The sequence below is a fragment of the Sorex araneus genome, chromosome 5 (genome assembly GCF_027595985.1).
Source record: "Sorex araneus isolate mSorAra2 chromosome 5, mSorAra2.pri, whole genome shotgun sequence".
NCBI classification, from domain to species: Eukaryota; Metazoa; Chordata; class Mammalia; order Eulipotyphla; family Soricidae; genus Sorex; species Sorex araneus.
The window spans coordinates 195,940,181-195,956,739 of NC_073306.1; the positions used below are offsets into that span (position 1 = coordinate 195,940,181).

Consider the following 16,559-nt stretch of genomic DNA (forward strand, 5'->3'; position numbering starts at 1 on the left):
GACATCTTTTTGTTGTTGTTTGTTTTTTTTGAGAACACACCGGGCTGTGCTCAGAGCTTACTCTTGGCTCTGCATTCAGGGATCACTTCCGGTAGTGCTCAGGGGACCATATGAGGCGCGGGACCATGTCGGAGACCATGTCGAAAACAGGGGGTGTGGGATCAAACTCAGTTCAGCCTCGTGCAAGTCAAGCATCTTGTCTGCTGTAGGCTCACTCATCATTCTGGCTCCAAGGCATCTTGAACCAACTTCAGAGAGTACCTAAGGAGCCTCACTGACTCCAGACCCCAGCCCTTGGGTCCTGAACAGCTCCGATGCCATCTCTGTGAATCAGTAAGTTTTCAAGATCACTCCAGCCCTAGCAGCTGTGTGACACATCTAATTGAGAAAACTTGGTCCCATTCAATTTAGTTATTGCTATTATTTACAATAATCTTTCCAGGTGGCATGGTATGCAGTCAACTATTAATTAGTGTGATTATCGTACTGGGGCTGGAGCGATAGCACAGCAGGTAGGGCGTTAGCCTTGCATGCGGCCAACCCAGGTTTGATTCCTTTGCCCCTCTTGGAGAGCCTGGCAAGCTATGGAGAGTATCTTGCTCGCCCGGCAGAGCCTGACAAGCTACCCATGGAGTATTCGCTATGCCAAAAACAGTAACAAGTCTTGCAATAGAGATGGTACTGGTGCCCGCTTGAGCAAATCATTGAGCAACGGGATGACAGTGATACAGTGACAGTGATTATCCTTCTGAGCTTGCTTTATCTGTCAATTAGGTAAAATAGATGTTTGATTATCAGTCACATGTAATTTTTTTAAGGGGGGGGGGGCTCCCAAACAGTGTTCTGGAGATTTTGCTTCCCTTTCACCCTGCATGATTCTGGGTCAGCAGGACCAGCGGGTCAACGCGAGGTTCCGAGGATCCCGGGAGAGCTCAAGGCTGACTCCACAGTGCTCGGAAAACCATGTGGTGGTCAGGGAATGGAGCTTGGTGAGGTGCAAACCGAGTATGCTCCCCAACCCCTCCACTTTCCCGGCTCTCTCGGCTCTGCACAAGTGATTTTGATGAACGGTAGATGACATAGTATATGAAAATTCTTGAGTGATATAGTGTGTAACAAGCACAGTATTTTACTCTTCTTAGTTTTCCTTTTTTCTTAATATTAACAGAAAGTTAATACTGAGGAGCTATTAAATTGTATCATGTTGTCTTTTAAGAGAGAAGTGGGTTGATTTTCTTTTTCTTGATCTTTAAACATTCTCAGGAGCTAAATGGATAATGAGGCTGGATCTTTTTGCCTACTTGTGGAATATCAAATTGACACAATGGAAATGTTTTTCCCTTTGTAAGCTAGCCTCCGAACTTTTTATATTGTTCTAAACATAATTGTAGCAAAAACTAAGCATAATCCCGGAAAGTATGTATGATTGATTTTGTTAAATTCTGACTTCAGTATCACCTGCATTTAGACCTGCCATCCACAAGGTGGAGACAGAGATTTTTATTTGAAATGGCAGGCCCTTTGGTACAGCATACTTGCTGTATGAAGAATTCTAGAATTCTATCTCAGTTACAGCATATTTCTGACATTGAAGAATGCAGACACAGACTAAATTCAATAGTGAAAACTTTCTTACTGGGATTGAAACGATTTAGAAACCCCAAGTCCCTGGTTTATGGGCGGTAAAGTAGGTACTATTCATTGCAAGCTAGAATATGCCAAAATGCATATATTATGAAGCTGGGAGTTACCAGATGGCACGGATGGCAGAAAGAATGATTATGATACACTAATAAATAATACATCATGCCTGACAGAATTTCTACTGACTTTTTTAAAAATTAAAAATCTCCAGTTTTAATTTTCAAAAATTTTCTGGTAAGGTATAATATGCGAATCCTGTGAAAACCCTATTAGGTGATGGTTTTAGAATTACTTATTGGATGCCTTAGGAATCCAGAAAGACATGGGAAATTAGTAATGCAATTTGAAAAACTACAATCTTGCAAAAAGACAACAAAACTAATACAAGAACTTTTCAATGACTGGATGCTATTTATTTATTTATTTATTTATTTATTTATTTATTTATTTTTGGGTCACACTGGTGATGCACAGGGATTACTCTTGGATCTGCACTCAGGAATCACTCCTGGCGGTGCTCAGGGGACCATATGGGATGCTGGGGATCGAAACTGGGTAGGCTACATGCAAGGGAAATGCCCTACCTGCTGTACTACAGCTCCAGCCCCTAGATGGTATTATGTTTTAGTTTGGCTAGCCTATATGCCCAGTAGCTTAGTTAACCATTAGCTTGGATATAGTATTTTGTAGATGTGATTAATATCCAATGGTAGTCGGCTTACTTTTAACATAGTAGAGTACCCCTGATGGCATGCAGGGGTTTTAGTCATAAGTAAGATCAGGCATCCCAGAGAAGAATCCTAGAATTCTATCTCAGAATTACAGCACAGAGACGGCAGGAGTGTCCAGGTTATTGGCCTGTTTTATGAAATCCAAGCCTGCCAGCTCCACCGTAATATGACCTTGCAAGTCAGCTTCTTGAAAGAATCTATATATCTTTCTCTCTTATTCCTGGAGAACTGATACAACTTATAAATGTTTTGAGAAATTCATAGATGTTTGTTTGCTTGTTTCTAACATGGTGAAGGCCCATGGCTATATTTTTAAATTACTTTTTAAGGGTAGAAAATAATTGAGGTCTACTTATGGAGGAGACATGAGCTAATAATCTCAGCTATGAATAATAATGGGTAAAAATTCGAAAGCACTTCTTTCATCCTGGGAAGTACTTAGAAATGTACTCACGTTTTGGCAATGCCTTCTCAAAAGATCTCTGCTTCCTACAAATGGCAGTGTAGTTATACTTATAATGCCTAAAATTAAAACTCTCACACTAAAATTATGAAATATTTTGGTCCACAAATCTTAATATAAAAATGGTAAAAGTTATTTAAAGTTTGTTGTACAATATACCTGTAGAGACTACTGCAACACTATCTTAACCAGTCATGGAACATGTTTTGATGACTTAGCATTTAATAAATGCTTGGCTCTCTCTGCTCAGGGATAAAAATGCTTGACTAAAATGAACCAGTTTGTAGTATTTTATACATGTAATTTGTGAATGTACTCTTGAGAGATAGGCAATTGCTTAAATTTTAAAAAGTAAGGTAATTTTTGTTGTTGTTTTTTCTTTTTGGGTCATATCTGTCGATGCACAGGGGTTACTCCTGGCTCTGCACTCAGGAATTACTCCTGGCTGTGCTCAGGGGACCATATGGGATGCTGGGAATTAAACCTGGGTCGGCTGCGTGCAAGGTAAACGCCCTACCTGCTGTGCTATTGCTCCAGCCTTGTAAGGTAATTTTTGAAATGAAAATCCATCAAAATATGTTCTGGCTGGTAAGGAATATATATATATACACACACATATATATGTATGCATATATATATATACACATATATGCATACATATATATGTATGTATATGATTAATAGGTTGTTACTTTTTTTTAACTTCAGGGCTTCTGAAGATGTTTATCTGAGGGTAATGTTCCATTATGGGTCTTTATTGGATATAGAACTTTATCTTCTATTATAGAAGCTGGGAGAAATCAGGCATTTTTCCTTAGTTCTGAGTAGCCTTGTTATTTCCTTATTATTTCCTAGCCTTGTTCCCAGAAGCCTTGTTATTTCCCAGCTTTTTGACATAGATTTAATAATGAAATGTTCTGTCTAGTGATTCTCTGGAGAAATGACCAGGGAGGATTTTAATTCAAAATAGCAAAACTCCAGTCAGATTTGCTATAAAATATACTCTATCCCAACCATATAATTTTATGTCCACTGAGATAACTAAAATTTCTTGGGGAAATTAACTACGTAGGATTTTTTCCTTGATTTGTATTAATTTCAGAGAGACTTATTCTGAAAATATCTTTCTAGACAAAAAGAGTTTATTAGAACACTCTTGTTTTTCATTCTTTTCATAGAACATCATATGAGGTGAACATGTGGAAAATTGAATTAAGCTAAAGTCATAAAGATTTTAGAAAGGCATCCATAAATTGCTCTGAGGAGCCATTTTTAGCAAAAATAAATGGTTTAGGCCACAAAAACTTTCTTTTTGCAAAACAGATGCTACTTAACTAACGTTAAACATCCTGTAACTGGGAGCAAGAACATATTTTGAGGGCTTCTTTTTTTTTCAAATGTGCTATCCCAATCTATTCATAGAAGACTGGCTGACCTTTCCCTTAGTGGTATCCATAAAGCACGAGAAGCAATCAAAGGATGGAAATGGGTGAAGTGGGGATTGTAAAGTGACTATGTATGGTTAAGGAATCATTAAGTCACCAAAAAAGAAAGTCTAGAAAAAAAACATGCAGATTATAGTTACCTATTGTAGAGTCTTTGAAATTACTGAAACAGGATTAAAGATCAGTAAGGTAATATCACCCTCAGTATCATTTATGATATGCATTGCACTTTATTTCTACAGCAAATCATTATTCTTGTGTATAATGCTGTAGTAGGTAAAAAGCAGGGATTTTTTCTAGTTGTCTATTCAGAAGTTCTGCTTTGGTTTTAAGATGTCATTCCTGGGGTGGTTCCAACTCTACATCTATGAGAATAATAAAAATACGTGTTAGAAAAACAAAACAATGTAGTCAATAATCATAATACTGTCCAACAGATGTATATAATACTGTGTTAATTTTTTGGTTATGTCAAAGAAGTCCATCTAACAAGACAATAACAACTACATATATCAAGTTTCAGAATCATTCACATACTTTACAAATAAAAAAAAAACACCATTCAAGGCAATCTTTCTGATTTTTTTTTTTTGGCTTTTTGGGTCACACCCAGCAATGCGCACGGGTTACTCCTGACTTTGCACTCAGGAATCACTCCTGGCAGTGCCCAGGGGACCATATGGGATGCTGGGAATCAAACCCAGATCGGCCTCGTGCAAGGCAAACGCCCTACCCGCTGTGCTATCTCTCCAGCCCCTCTGATTTCTGAAATTGCAAATTTTCCTCTTTTCACTTTCTTTTCCTGTCTATCTCTCACTTCCTTCTCTCTCTTCCTCTCTCCTTCCTTCTCTCCCCTCCCTTTTCTTCCTTACTCTTTCCATCCTCTCCCTTCCCCACCCTTCTCCTCTCCTCTCCCTTTTATTTTTTACTTTAGTTCATGTAACATGCCAAATCATGGTTAAAGTTTAAAACTTGTGGTCTTGATTAGTTACCATACCTTGTACATGCCAAGAACAGTAACAATAAGTCTCACAAATGAGAGACGTTATTGGTGCTCACTCAAACAAATCGATGAGCAATGGGATGACAGTGACAGTGACAGTGACCAGCACAGAATTGTCCAACATTAGCACCATTGTCCTTATGTTACTTCTGGTTGGTCTCTTGAGCCCCCTCTCTCTAGTTTATCTCGTTTGGAAATCTGTTTTGTAATACAGGGACTGGGGCGATAGCCGTATAAGGCATAAAATTAAGTGTTAAATTATTGTTACTAATATATTTATAAGACGTTTATATGGTCAGAGCCTGGCAAGCTACCTGTGGCATATTTGATATGCCAAAAACAGTAACAATAGGTCTCATTCCCCTGACCCTAAAAGAGCCTCCAATCATTGGGAAAGACGAGTAAGGAGAAGCTGCTAAAATCTCAGGGCTGGGAGGAATAGAAACGTTACTGGTGCCCGATCGAGTAAATCGACGAACAATGGGATGACAGTGATACAGTGATAAAATAACTTTGGGTTGATCATATGATAATATGATATGTAGTTTGAGAAATCTCTGTCTATGATTTACAAAATATGCTGTAAGACCTATAATTTTCTGCTTTAAAAATAAGACTTACCTAAGATAGTATGCAGGTACCAACACTACAGGGCAGTCTTCATCTCAGCATCAATCTAAAACAAAAAGAAAATGCCATCAAATTCATAAAGTATTTCCTTGTAGACTATTAGGTCATATAAAACATAGAGACAAAATTGAAACCTTGAGAGGAAACGATTCTTGTTAAAGTATAGTTTTCATATTAAACTTTTTATGGACTATTCTTCAAAAATTTTAGACTATATTCTTTTCCTTAAAGATCTTATTGTGGCTTGGCAAAAGTAAACAGGAAAAATGACAATAGAGTGCAAAAAGTGTCAGTTGCTCTATGTAAGTTGGATCTTGAGAAGAACATGGATGCCAAGGGAGAATTCTTAGAGGAATTGAAAAATTTCAGCGTCTCTGCCAGAGTGAGAGAGGGGTCCAAGTTTCATCTTGATCTTCAGACAGAAGTGAGCTGAGGAAAGGTAGAAAAACATTTTTGGTTTGTCAACTAATCATTCTAAAACTTGTCTCTCTATTCCAGGAATGGTTTGAGTGAAGCAAAATTTGTGGGCTAACGCACACAATTTAGCAGTAAAGTAAAATGACGTGTTCTTAACTTTAGACTCTTTTAAATAAATTGAAATTACTCTGGAGAAAAGTAGATCAGTGGAAGATATGAACAGATGGGAGAGTCTCTGAAAGGACCAACAAAACATCTCTATAGAGGGGCTGGAGTGATAGTACAGTGGGTAGGGCATTTGCCTTGCACGTGGCTGACCCGGGTTTGATTCCCAGCATCCTATATGGTTCCCTAAGCACTGCCAGGAGTGATTCCTGAGTGCAGAACCAGGAGTCAGACCTGACCATTGCTGAGTGTTACCCAAAAAGAAAAAAAAAAAAACAAACCACATCTCTATGGAATAGGATGCATACTGAACTGATGGAGGAATCTTGGTGTAAGGCATTTGACAGAATATTAAGAGCAGAAAGCCCTGTGTCCAGCAATGCCCAGCTGTGTTGGACACTCTTCCATTTCTTCACACCTTCATTCTATGTAGAGATCAGTCACCATGTGCCGGCATCTCATGAGGTTTACAGGAGAAAGTCAGTCATTTTAGTTGAAATAAGGGACTACATTAATTAGCTACAACAAGAAAATCAAACTCAGTCCCACATAAAGGACCAACGTCATTTAAGACAGAGGTCTTTGTGCAGTGTCCCTATTTGGTCATTGGTGGGTGTGTTTCTCACATAGCTTCCCACCACACTATGTTGTGATAGATATTCTGGAAGTTCACAGCACTGTGCTGCATGAAAGACATATATCGGGGGACCCAGGGAAAATTTTGCTTTTTAGTGAAAAGCAAGTGACAGTTGCTAGTTATGATAACTATTTCTTTCCGGGAGTGCATTTATAGCACCTTTATGTATAGGTAAGATGCCAACTACTTGAGAAATACAGACCTTTAATTCATCCAGGAGGCAGATAGGAAGAGGAATATTTTAAGAAGTGCAATCTTTGTGAACTTTGAACTTTGAACCCAGATGGCTAATTATGTTTGCAAATGAACATCAGGCATGGAGGAAATTTAACAGTGGGGTGGTGGAAAGTGTACACGGGGGAAGGGATGGTTGTTGGAATATTATGTAACTGAAACCCAGTCATAAATAACCTTGTAAATGTGTATCTCACTGTGATTCAATAATTTGTTTTAAATTTGCAATGAAATACTCATGCTATGTACAAGACAAATAAAAAGATCTGGCAAGGTGCAAATGCTTTTAAGGGAGAAAGAGTAGGAGAGAAGGGTATAGAAGAAGTATAATGGGGGAGGGAAAAGGCTGACTTGGAGAAGCATTTACATTTAAAGAAATATGAGCCCAAGATGGCATGGAGATAGTAGAAGGGTTATAATGCATGTGTCCTACCCTTTTAGATGCCCAATAGTGCAAGGTCCCCTGAGCATTCCTGGAGTTCTAAGCACTGCTGGGTATGGCCCTTATGATCTCCTGGTACCCTGCTGTGGCCCTGGTGTTCATCATTCTTGTACCTGAACTGACCTGTCTAGTGGGGTTAATGCTGGACACCCTGGCATTGCTCATGGATGCCCTCCACTACAGAAAGAGAAAAAAATGAACCTCAAAATTTAAAGTAGTAAGAAAAAAAGAATAATAAGGTTGGAATGAATAGACCCATAAGATTTCAATTTCCTTATCATTGATTTGAAGTTTATTGGGATGTCTAAAAGAAAAAAAATTAAATGAATCCACATTTTATCATTAAGTTCTCTAACATTTTGAAAGACATTTGTGACCTTCAGTAACTCTTCACTCTTCAGCTGCATATCTTTTTTTTTGGGGGGGGTCACACTTGGTGATGCATAGGGATTACTCCTTGGCTCTGTACTCAGGAATTACCCCTGGCGGTGCTCAGGGGACCATATGGGATGCTGAGAATTCAACCTGGATCGGCCTCATGCAAGGCAAACGTCCTACCCGCCATGCTATTGCTCCAGCCCCTAGCTGCATATCTTTGTGATAAAGCAAACATTTATAACTAAGATTGAAATGCCTGGAGAAAAGTGAATTAAACTATACATTCTGCCTATTGTTCCTATATCCATATGCATCTACATGTGTGAATAAAGTTTACAAAATATTTGTTCTCACATGAAATAGATTCTGCTTCTCATATATTCTTATTTTTCTTGGTAATGTTGGTTAACAAGATTCATATGTTTCAGGGAGCCAATTGTACACCTCTTCAAAAGATATATTCCCCTATCAAGCTCATCCCCAAAGTACCAGTATCTTTTAGTCCATTCTGGCCTGTTCATTCCTCTTCCTGTTATTTTGAAAATAGTTTTTCATCAGAGTCCAAAGATTTTTTTATTTGGCGCCTTCCGCCCAGAGATGAACCAAGAGCCGCGGCACGAGAAGCAGAGCCTCCGCGCCTACTGACTGTGATCCTGAGGTCTCCTAACCCATTTTGGCACCAGAGCGGATTCTTGCAGCCATCCATTTTGACTGTGAACTGAGCTAAAATATTAGAAACCCAAAACCGCGCAGCTGGACTTAAAGTCTTCACTCTTAGCAATGAAGAGAAATTATTAGATGATGCCTATTCAGCAGGCCTGATTGTTGGGGAAAATTTCCAATCAATAATAGTGAGTTCTGTATGGAAATATGAAATGTACTCAATATATATAGAGAATAATGGGAATATCATTAGCTACTTAGATGGGGGTTGGGGTGGGAGGGGGGTGTATTGGGGTTCTTGGTGGTGGAACGGGTGCACTGGTGAAGGGATGGTGGTTTAATCAGTATTTGACTGTGACTTAAACCTGAAAGCTTTGTATTTTTTTTTCTTGTTTTCACGGTGGTTCAATAAAATATTTCTTTAAGGAAAAAAAAAAGATTTTTTATTTGACTTTGTCTGCTCTTTTGCTTTGTTTATTTGAATGCCACATATGAGTGAGATCAGAAAAATCTTCATATCGTTTGCTACACATAGACTAGATAAAGTTACATCTCACCGGTAATATACAAGCATTTCTATCCCCTCTCTAAATTCTGGTTTTTAATTTTTTGATGGCTTCTCACACCTGAAAGAACAGCCTACACCTCACTGTAGTTTTGGCTTGTGTTTTTCCTCTATTCATGATAACGAGCATGTTTTCATGTACTTGCTGGTCATCTCTATCTTCTTTGGTAAAGGACCTTCTTAGCTCTTCTGCCCGTTTTTTGATTTGATTTTTTTTATTCCTTGAACATTAGTTCTTTGTCAGATATATGAATATTTTCACCCATTTAATAGGGTATTTTCTGTTTAAGTGGTAAGTTCTTCTGGCTATGCAGAAATCTTTCAGTTTGTTGTGATCCCATTTGTTGGTGCGAGATCCCTGCAGATACCACTAGAAGCAATACTATACTTCTAGTATTAAAAACAGAATTAAAAGCAGACATTTTGCCTGTTTTTAATTCAGTGAATCTTATATTTTCACTCTATGACCCAGGCTTTTGTTTGTTTGGGGGCCACATCTGTTGGTGCTCAGTGTTTACTCCTGGCTCTGTGCTCAGGAATCACTCACTCTCTGTTGGTTCTGGGACCATATGGGATGTTGGGAATCAGCAGCATGTAAGGCAAGAGCCTTACTCAGTGTACTATCACTTTTAGTCCTAAGATCCAAATTTTTAATCAATTTTTACTAACTTTTGTGTATGGTATGAGATGGTGATCGAGTTTCATTCCTTTGCATGCAGTTTTTTATATTATTTTTCCTGCAACATTTATTGAAGAGGCATTTCTTCATTTTGTGGTTATGTGTCCTTTATTATGTTGTCTATCTCTATATGTGAGGATTTATTTATTTCTTGGGCTCTGAATCCTATTCCATTGATCTGTGTACCTATTTTTATTTGAGCACTACTACTTGTTTTTACTCTGTTATAGTAGTACTAGTTGAAATTGAGGAGTGTGGTTTTATTGATTAGATTTTTCTGTACTGTTAGATGGTTAAATGTTACAACTCTGAGAAAAACCTTGCTTCACTATGTTTTGTTGCTTGTATTCATAAAACCATTTTGTTAGCAAAATTTCATAAGTTTAGGAAAGACTTCAATTACACTTTTAAAATTAGCATGACATGGAATAAAAGTTATATATTAACAGGCAGGCTGCACATAATGACATTTCAATTACAAGTAAATATAAATATAAGTTGATGTGCTTAAAATGAGGTGCAGTTCACATGTCAATAGTTAAATTTTCACTTGCCGAAAGTAGATAATGGACCAAATATGATGACCTCTCAGTGTCTGTGTTACAAGCTATAATGCCAAAAGTAGAGAGAGAGTATGGGGAATATTGTCTGCCATGGAGGCAGGGGAAGGGTGGGAAAGGGGGGGTATACCCGGAATATCGGTGGTGGGGTGTTTGATCAGTATGAGATTGTAACCCAAACATGAAAGCTTGTAACTATCTCACGGTGATTCAATAAAATTTAAAACATTTTTTTAAAAAAGAGTTAAATTTTCTTACCTCTGAATCACAGTAGAGAGGAGGTGAGTTCATGGAACAGCACTTGGTGGCAAAGTCTGAGCGTTTGTCCACCAGCTCTTCAAGTTCTGAATCAGAGGCATCAGGCAATTTGGCTCTTAATCGCCCCGCCAATCTGAAAGACCATTGTAATGTAAAGTTCTAGCAAATGAATTTTAAGCACAGTAGCCAACGCAAAATAATAGCCACTTGGGGTCTTTTATAAATACAATGCCATAAAAGTACTTATCTTTGACAAGAAAATGTTATGTGTAGGATGATTTTGATTTTCTGTTTGTGACTCAGTTTGAGATATAAAAGCAAGGCAACATACAAATTGGCGCTGAATTTGAACTCTAGACTTCCTTATTTATTCACTCACCCAATTATTTCAACATACATGGGTACTTCTATTTTCTCTTAACTTTCCAGCTTTTCTCTAGTTCTAGATTCTAAACTCCTTAAGTGCTATTTACCTTATGGAACTAAATGCCATACTAATGCTTTTCCTCTTCTTTCATATTTTATACATTTTCCCCTCAGCTTGCCTGCTTCTTATCTATTTATGATGGAAGACGTGGAAATGATTATCAGAAAATTTTGTCACTAGTATTTTACTCTACCACTAGTTAATTCTCCATCTCATTTTGAAGATGGTACTACAACTTGACTTCTTTTAATCCTTTCACAATTTGATTTGGTGAATGTTACCCTCATAATGGACAACTCAGCTCAGTTTTACTGTATTCAAGAAATAATTTCCAGCACGCTAATAGGTAATGGGAAATAGAAGGGTCACAAATTTATTCTGAGTTGATCTTGGCATGGTGGAATCCCAAAAAAGGCAGTTAATAGGTTTAGGGGGACTTATATTGATCTCAAGCTTTATGGAAATGATTCAGGTCTTAGTTGGAAGAGAAGGAAAGTCAGGCTAAAATTACACACAGGAGAACAGAGGGAAAGGGAAATAGGATTGTAAATTCCTAGATTCAATCATCTCAATTTTCTTTAATTTCATAAAACTAAAGGCTAATTCTAACACATTCCTCTGAAATTGAGATTACATTAAATTTCACTCAAATGTCTCTTGCAATCCTAGAATTCAAAATTGTTGGCAGAAAGTTTAATCATGAATGATATGTTTAGGATTATTCTATACAGCTTCCATAGTATTATGTTCATTATACAATTGAATAATTTTCTGGCAACTTGGAAATAGCAATTTTGAATTTAAGAATATTTTAGCTTTGTTTTAATTTCTCTCAGAGGTTTCCTATGGTTAACTGCATCAAGGTCATTGAAGGAAGTGTCCGATTTTGGGAAACTTTTTAAAAATGGGAAACTGGGGATACTGATGGTGGGAAATATACACTGGTGGAGTATACTGGTGGGTGTTAGAACATTGTATGACTGAACCCAACCATGAACAGCTTTGTAATTGTGTATCTCATGGTGATTCAATAAAAAATAAAAATGAATAAGATGGATCTAAAATGCTATTAAATGGTGTTGTCTTCTCATGAAAGATATTTTCCAGGAGCCCAGTAAAACCTCTTCTTTTTTATTATAACCTATTATTTTAGTGATAATATCTGTAATAAATAATTTTCTATTTGATAAAAATGTTAATTATAGAACAGCAATTATTTGTATTTTTAATTTCTTGGTCTCACATGCTGGTGCTAGTACACGGTGATGATGGGTGATACTATACTTGATTGAAAGTTTGAGTTTTTAATCAGATAATATGTAAATAATATGTAATAAGACTAGATAATATGTTTTAGCAGTTCTAGAGTTACTCATTTGCAGTGATATTTACATATTTAGGGCAAGAAGGTGAATAAACTTTTTTTTTTTGCTTTTTTTGGGTCACACCTGGCGATGCACAGGGGTCACTCCTGGCTCTGCACTTAGGAATTACTCCTGGCGGTGCTCAGGGGACCATATGGAATGCTGGGAATTGAACGTGGGTTGGCCGCAGGCAAGGCAAACGCCCTACTCACTGTGCTATCATTCCAGCCCCAAGAAGGTGAATTAAACTTTTGAATACTTTTCTCTTTTTAAAGTCGACTTTTTGGGGCTGGAGCAGTAGCACATGGGGTAGGGCATTTGCCTTGCATGCAGCCGACCCAGGTTCTATTCCCAGCATCCCATATGGTCCCCTGAGCACGGCCAGGGGTAATTCCTGAGTGCAGAACCAGGAGTAACCCCTGTGCATCGCCGGGTGTGACCCAAAAAGAAAAAAAAGATAAAGTAGACTTCTTGAGCTTTGTAACATACACATGAGACTGTGGTCTGTAGATTTTTTTTTTACCTTAGAATGTTTTCTAACATTCTTACATGTTTTCTTTCAGAACTCAGTTTCTTTTTATACCTGTCACACTCTGAGTACTTTTTCCTAAAGTCTTTTGTTAGAACCTCATCTCTTTCTTTTTTTGTTTTATTGGGCCACACCTGGTAATGCTCAGGGGTACTCCTGCCTCCTCATTCAGGAATTACTCCTGGTAGTACTTGGGGATCATATGGGATGCTGTGGATCAAACCTGGATCAGTGTGTACAAGGCAAGCGACCTACTTGCTGTCCTATTGCCCCTTGGCACTTCACTTCTTTTTTAGTATTTACTTATCACAGTCTAGATCTTCAACTGCTTTCAAATCACAGTACCAGGCTATTAATATTGATAAATTTGGAGTATACAGACAGAACCAGTCCCTTACTTTTTCTTGTATTCAGTAAATGTGTTTTCTGAATAATCTGCACATAGCTCTTGTCCTTTTTCAATAAAAGAAGATAGTTCTTCCTTCAGTTGAGGGCCCTGTAAAAAAAATAATTACATAGCAAAATTATATCTTAAAACACAATTCAAGCATTCCTTAAATGAGCATTCCTTGGAACACATCAGCATTAATGCTTATTATACACATCAGACATTATCAAATTTGCAAAAGACCCTATCGTAAATACTTAAGGCTTTATTAGCTATGTGGCCTGCCATGATAGCACAAAAGCAGTAGTTGTAAACAATAAACCCACATGGCTGTGTTTCGGGGAAATGTTTGGAACACTGAGCATATGTGAAACTTAAATCTTTGTGTAACAAAACATGAATATTAAACAAGGTATAAACTTTGTATAAATAATAAAACAACATTGGTGAATAAAACGTGACAAATTGTACCTTTGAGTTAAAACAGGCAGTCGCATCTCCAGAGGAGCAACATTCACCAAGACTGTTCAGGGTTGGCTCAAGTATTTTACTGAGAAATACTTCTGGAATATGAGTCTTCCTACTTAGTTCAAAGGCATACCTGGCAGGAGGAAAGGAGATGATACTATTTTATGTGTACTCATTTGTTAGTCATGTTTTGAAATTTGACATTTATTCAAAAGACTGTGTATCTGAAATTGCAGCTGGCAGTGACAACTCACTGACAAATTGCTATGTTGTTGGTCTTTGCCCCCTCCTGGCAGTACTCAGGGTGCTAATTCTGACAAGTTTCTGTTGTGAAGCAAGAATGATGCTCACTCCTGGTGGTGCTCAGTATCGACCAGAGGCCCCTGCATGCATACTCCCTTGAACTCCCTTCCCTGCCCCCTGCTTATGAAATATTTTTTATGCCACATGTATGTATAGGCTCATAGTGTGTCTAACTGATGCTGCATGCAACCATAGTGCATTTAATTCTTAGGTGGATAAAAACAGAAAAGGGTTACTACTTTTTCTGTATAATTTTCATTTAATGCTAGCGAATATTATTTAATTCTAGTGAATAATCTCAGCTGTTGAAAATGTACTCAGATGAATGCTACGTACTGATCCATAGCTTTAGTGCTTCCTTTACCACAAATAATTTTGTTTGTCGGCATCTGAGCATCTGGCATTTCTGGTGATTGGGCAGCTGGTGTGAAGTAAGCGCACACAAAGACGTCCATGGGGGTTTTTTCTTGACAACAGTCTTGAAACTTAGAATTCTTGTTGGATAAATTGTTGCATAGTTTTACTGTGTGTTCCGGCAACTGTAAGAGTAATTTGTGAACATATACTGTTAGTTTTTTGTCATTATAGTTAAGAATAAAGAAAAAAGGCACTTAGGTTGATGAGCATTATGATTGTGAGTTCACACAGTAAATCGAGGGCTGCTGTGATGCATGTTGCATTTGGTGGCCCAGATCTGCCTCCCCGCCTCCCCCACCTCCCCAGGACTCCCCAACAGAGAGACAGAGATTCCAGTCGGAGGGAGGGGGAGATGGGGGACCACCGTCTGATGGTGAAAATCGCCCCTTTAATGCAGAGCTGATAGGATAGTTATAGAACATCTGAAGGGGGATTGAGGTAAGGACAGGTGCAATTGGTCATTTACATTTGACAGAGGAAATTCTCTTGGAGAGATTAATTCAAGAAGACACTCTGTCTCCCAGGGACATCTACATTGCTTTGCTCTTTCCCTCTAGTTGTGTAAGCTATCAGTACTTGCAGTTGTTTCGATAAACACAGTAAGAGACAAAGATCCCAACACTTACTTCTCTGGGCTCGGAGTTGCTTGCTCTCCGAGCAAGCAAGGCTTTTACTGTAAATCCCAGATTAAGTCCTCAGGCCAGTTCACTTTGTCCTTCCCCATGGGGGTCTGTCTCTTAGGTTATAACAGCTTGCATCAAGACCATGCATTTGTGCTTTCTAGAATGTCCCATTTCGATGCCGAGTGGCTTTGCCACTCACCCCGGGTCCATCCTAGTCCCACAGCGGGACTTCCCTTTTGGGGTGTTAGGAACTACAGAAACTGAAGCCTGAGTTGAGTAATTATGGCCTTGTAATTATGCCCAGGAGCAGATGTATTTCAGAGTTAATCAACTCCCAAATATTAGGAGCATTGCATTAATGGTCTTTCTGTGTTTAACCAAAGAACATTGCTCTATAGTAAAATATAAAAAGGCTACAGGGGAAATAGAAGAGCAGGTACAAATGTACAGCACTTCAAATACAAAGCAGTACAAATACAAGTTCAGAATTACCAGAAAGTTCTGGCTTACAAGTAATCAAGACTGACTTGGGGAACTGTGACCATGAGGGATAAAGTGTGCAAGGGGAAGGTTAAAGATAAACATGAAGTTAGGGATGCTAGTAAGGGCATGTTAAGCTTCTCTGAGGAAGAAAGGGGGCAATTCACTGATGAAGCCCAAAGCACTTAGGGTCAATATCCAACACAAATGAAAGGTTGAAGATAGACTGTAACCAAATCAGGGATGTTAGCAAGGGCCTGATAAACTTCTCTGGGAGGAGGAAAGGGGCAATTCACTGGTGAAGCTTAAACACTTAGGGTTGATATTCAAGATATGATGTTGTTTTTGGTGTACACAAAACTTAGTACGAGTGCTGTGTAAATGAGTAAAATGTGATGATTATGATCTGTGTCTGTACTACTCACTACTATTGAGCATTTTGAATGTTACTGAACTCATTTTGGAGGGGCTACAATTGACAGGGTTTGAGTCAGGGCTACTCCAGACTCTGCTCAGTGCCAGCTCCGCGTGGTACTCAGGCAACCATAGGTGCTGCCAGGGATGGAACCACAACTCACCACAAGCAAGACAAACACCTTGGCCCTTGTACTGTCACTCTGGTCCTGAAGATTAAATCTTACTAATG

The 16,559-nt window shown here is 38.3% G+C and overlaps 1 protein-coding gene across 1 annotated transcript in view; it reads right to left on the minus strand.

Moving 5' to 3' along the window:
* Window positions 1-4,068: 4,068 nt before the first annotated feature.
* GC (GC vitamin D binding protein) overlaps window positions 4,069-16,559 on the minus strand; it is a 29,450-nt gene continuing 16,959 nt past the window's right edge. The window contains exons 8-13 of the mRNA XM_055139682.1: window positions 14,730-14,932; window positions 14,094-14,223; window positions 13,633-13,730; window positions 10,915-11,047; window positions 5,908-5,962; window positions 4,069-4,648 (exon numbers count right to left, since the gene is read on the minus strand). Of these exons, the coding sequence (XP_054995657.1) occupies window positions 5,933-5,962; window positions 10,915-11,047; window positions 13,633-13,730; window positions 14,094-14,223; window positions 14,730-14,932 (594 nt within the window). The 3' untranslated portion in view covers window positions 4,069-4,648; window positions 5,908-5,932. The remainder of the gene's footprint in view (window positions 4,649-5,907; window positions 5,963-10,914; window positions 11,048-13,632; window positions 13,731-14,093; window positions 14,224-14,729; window positions 14,933-16,559) is intronic.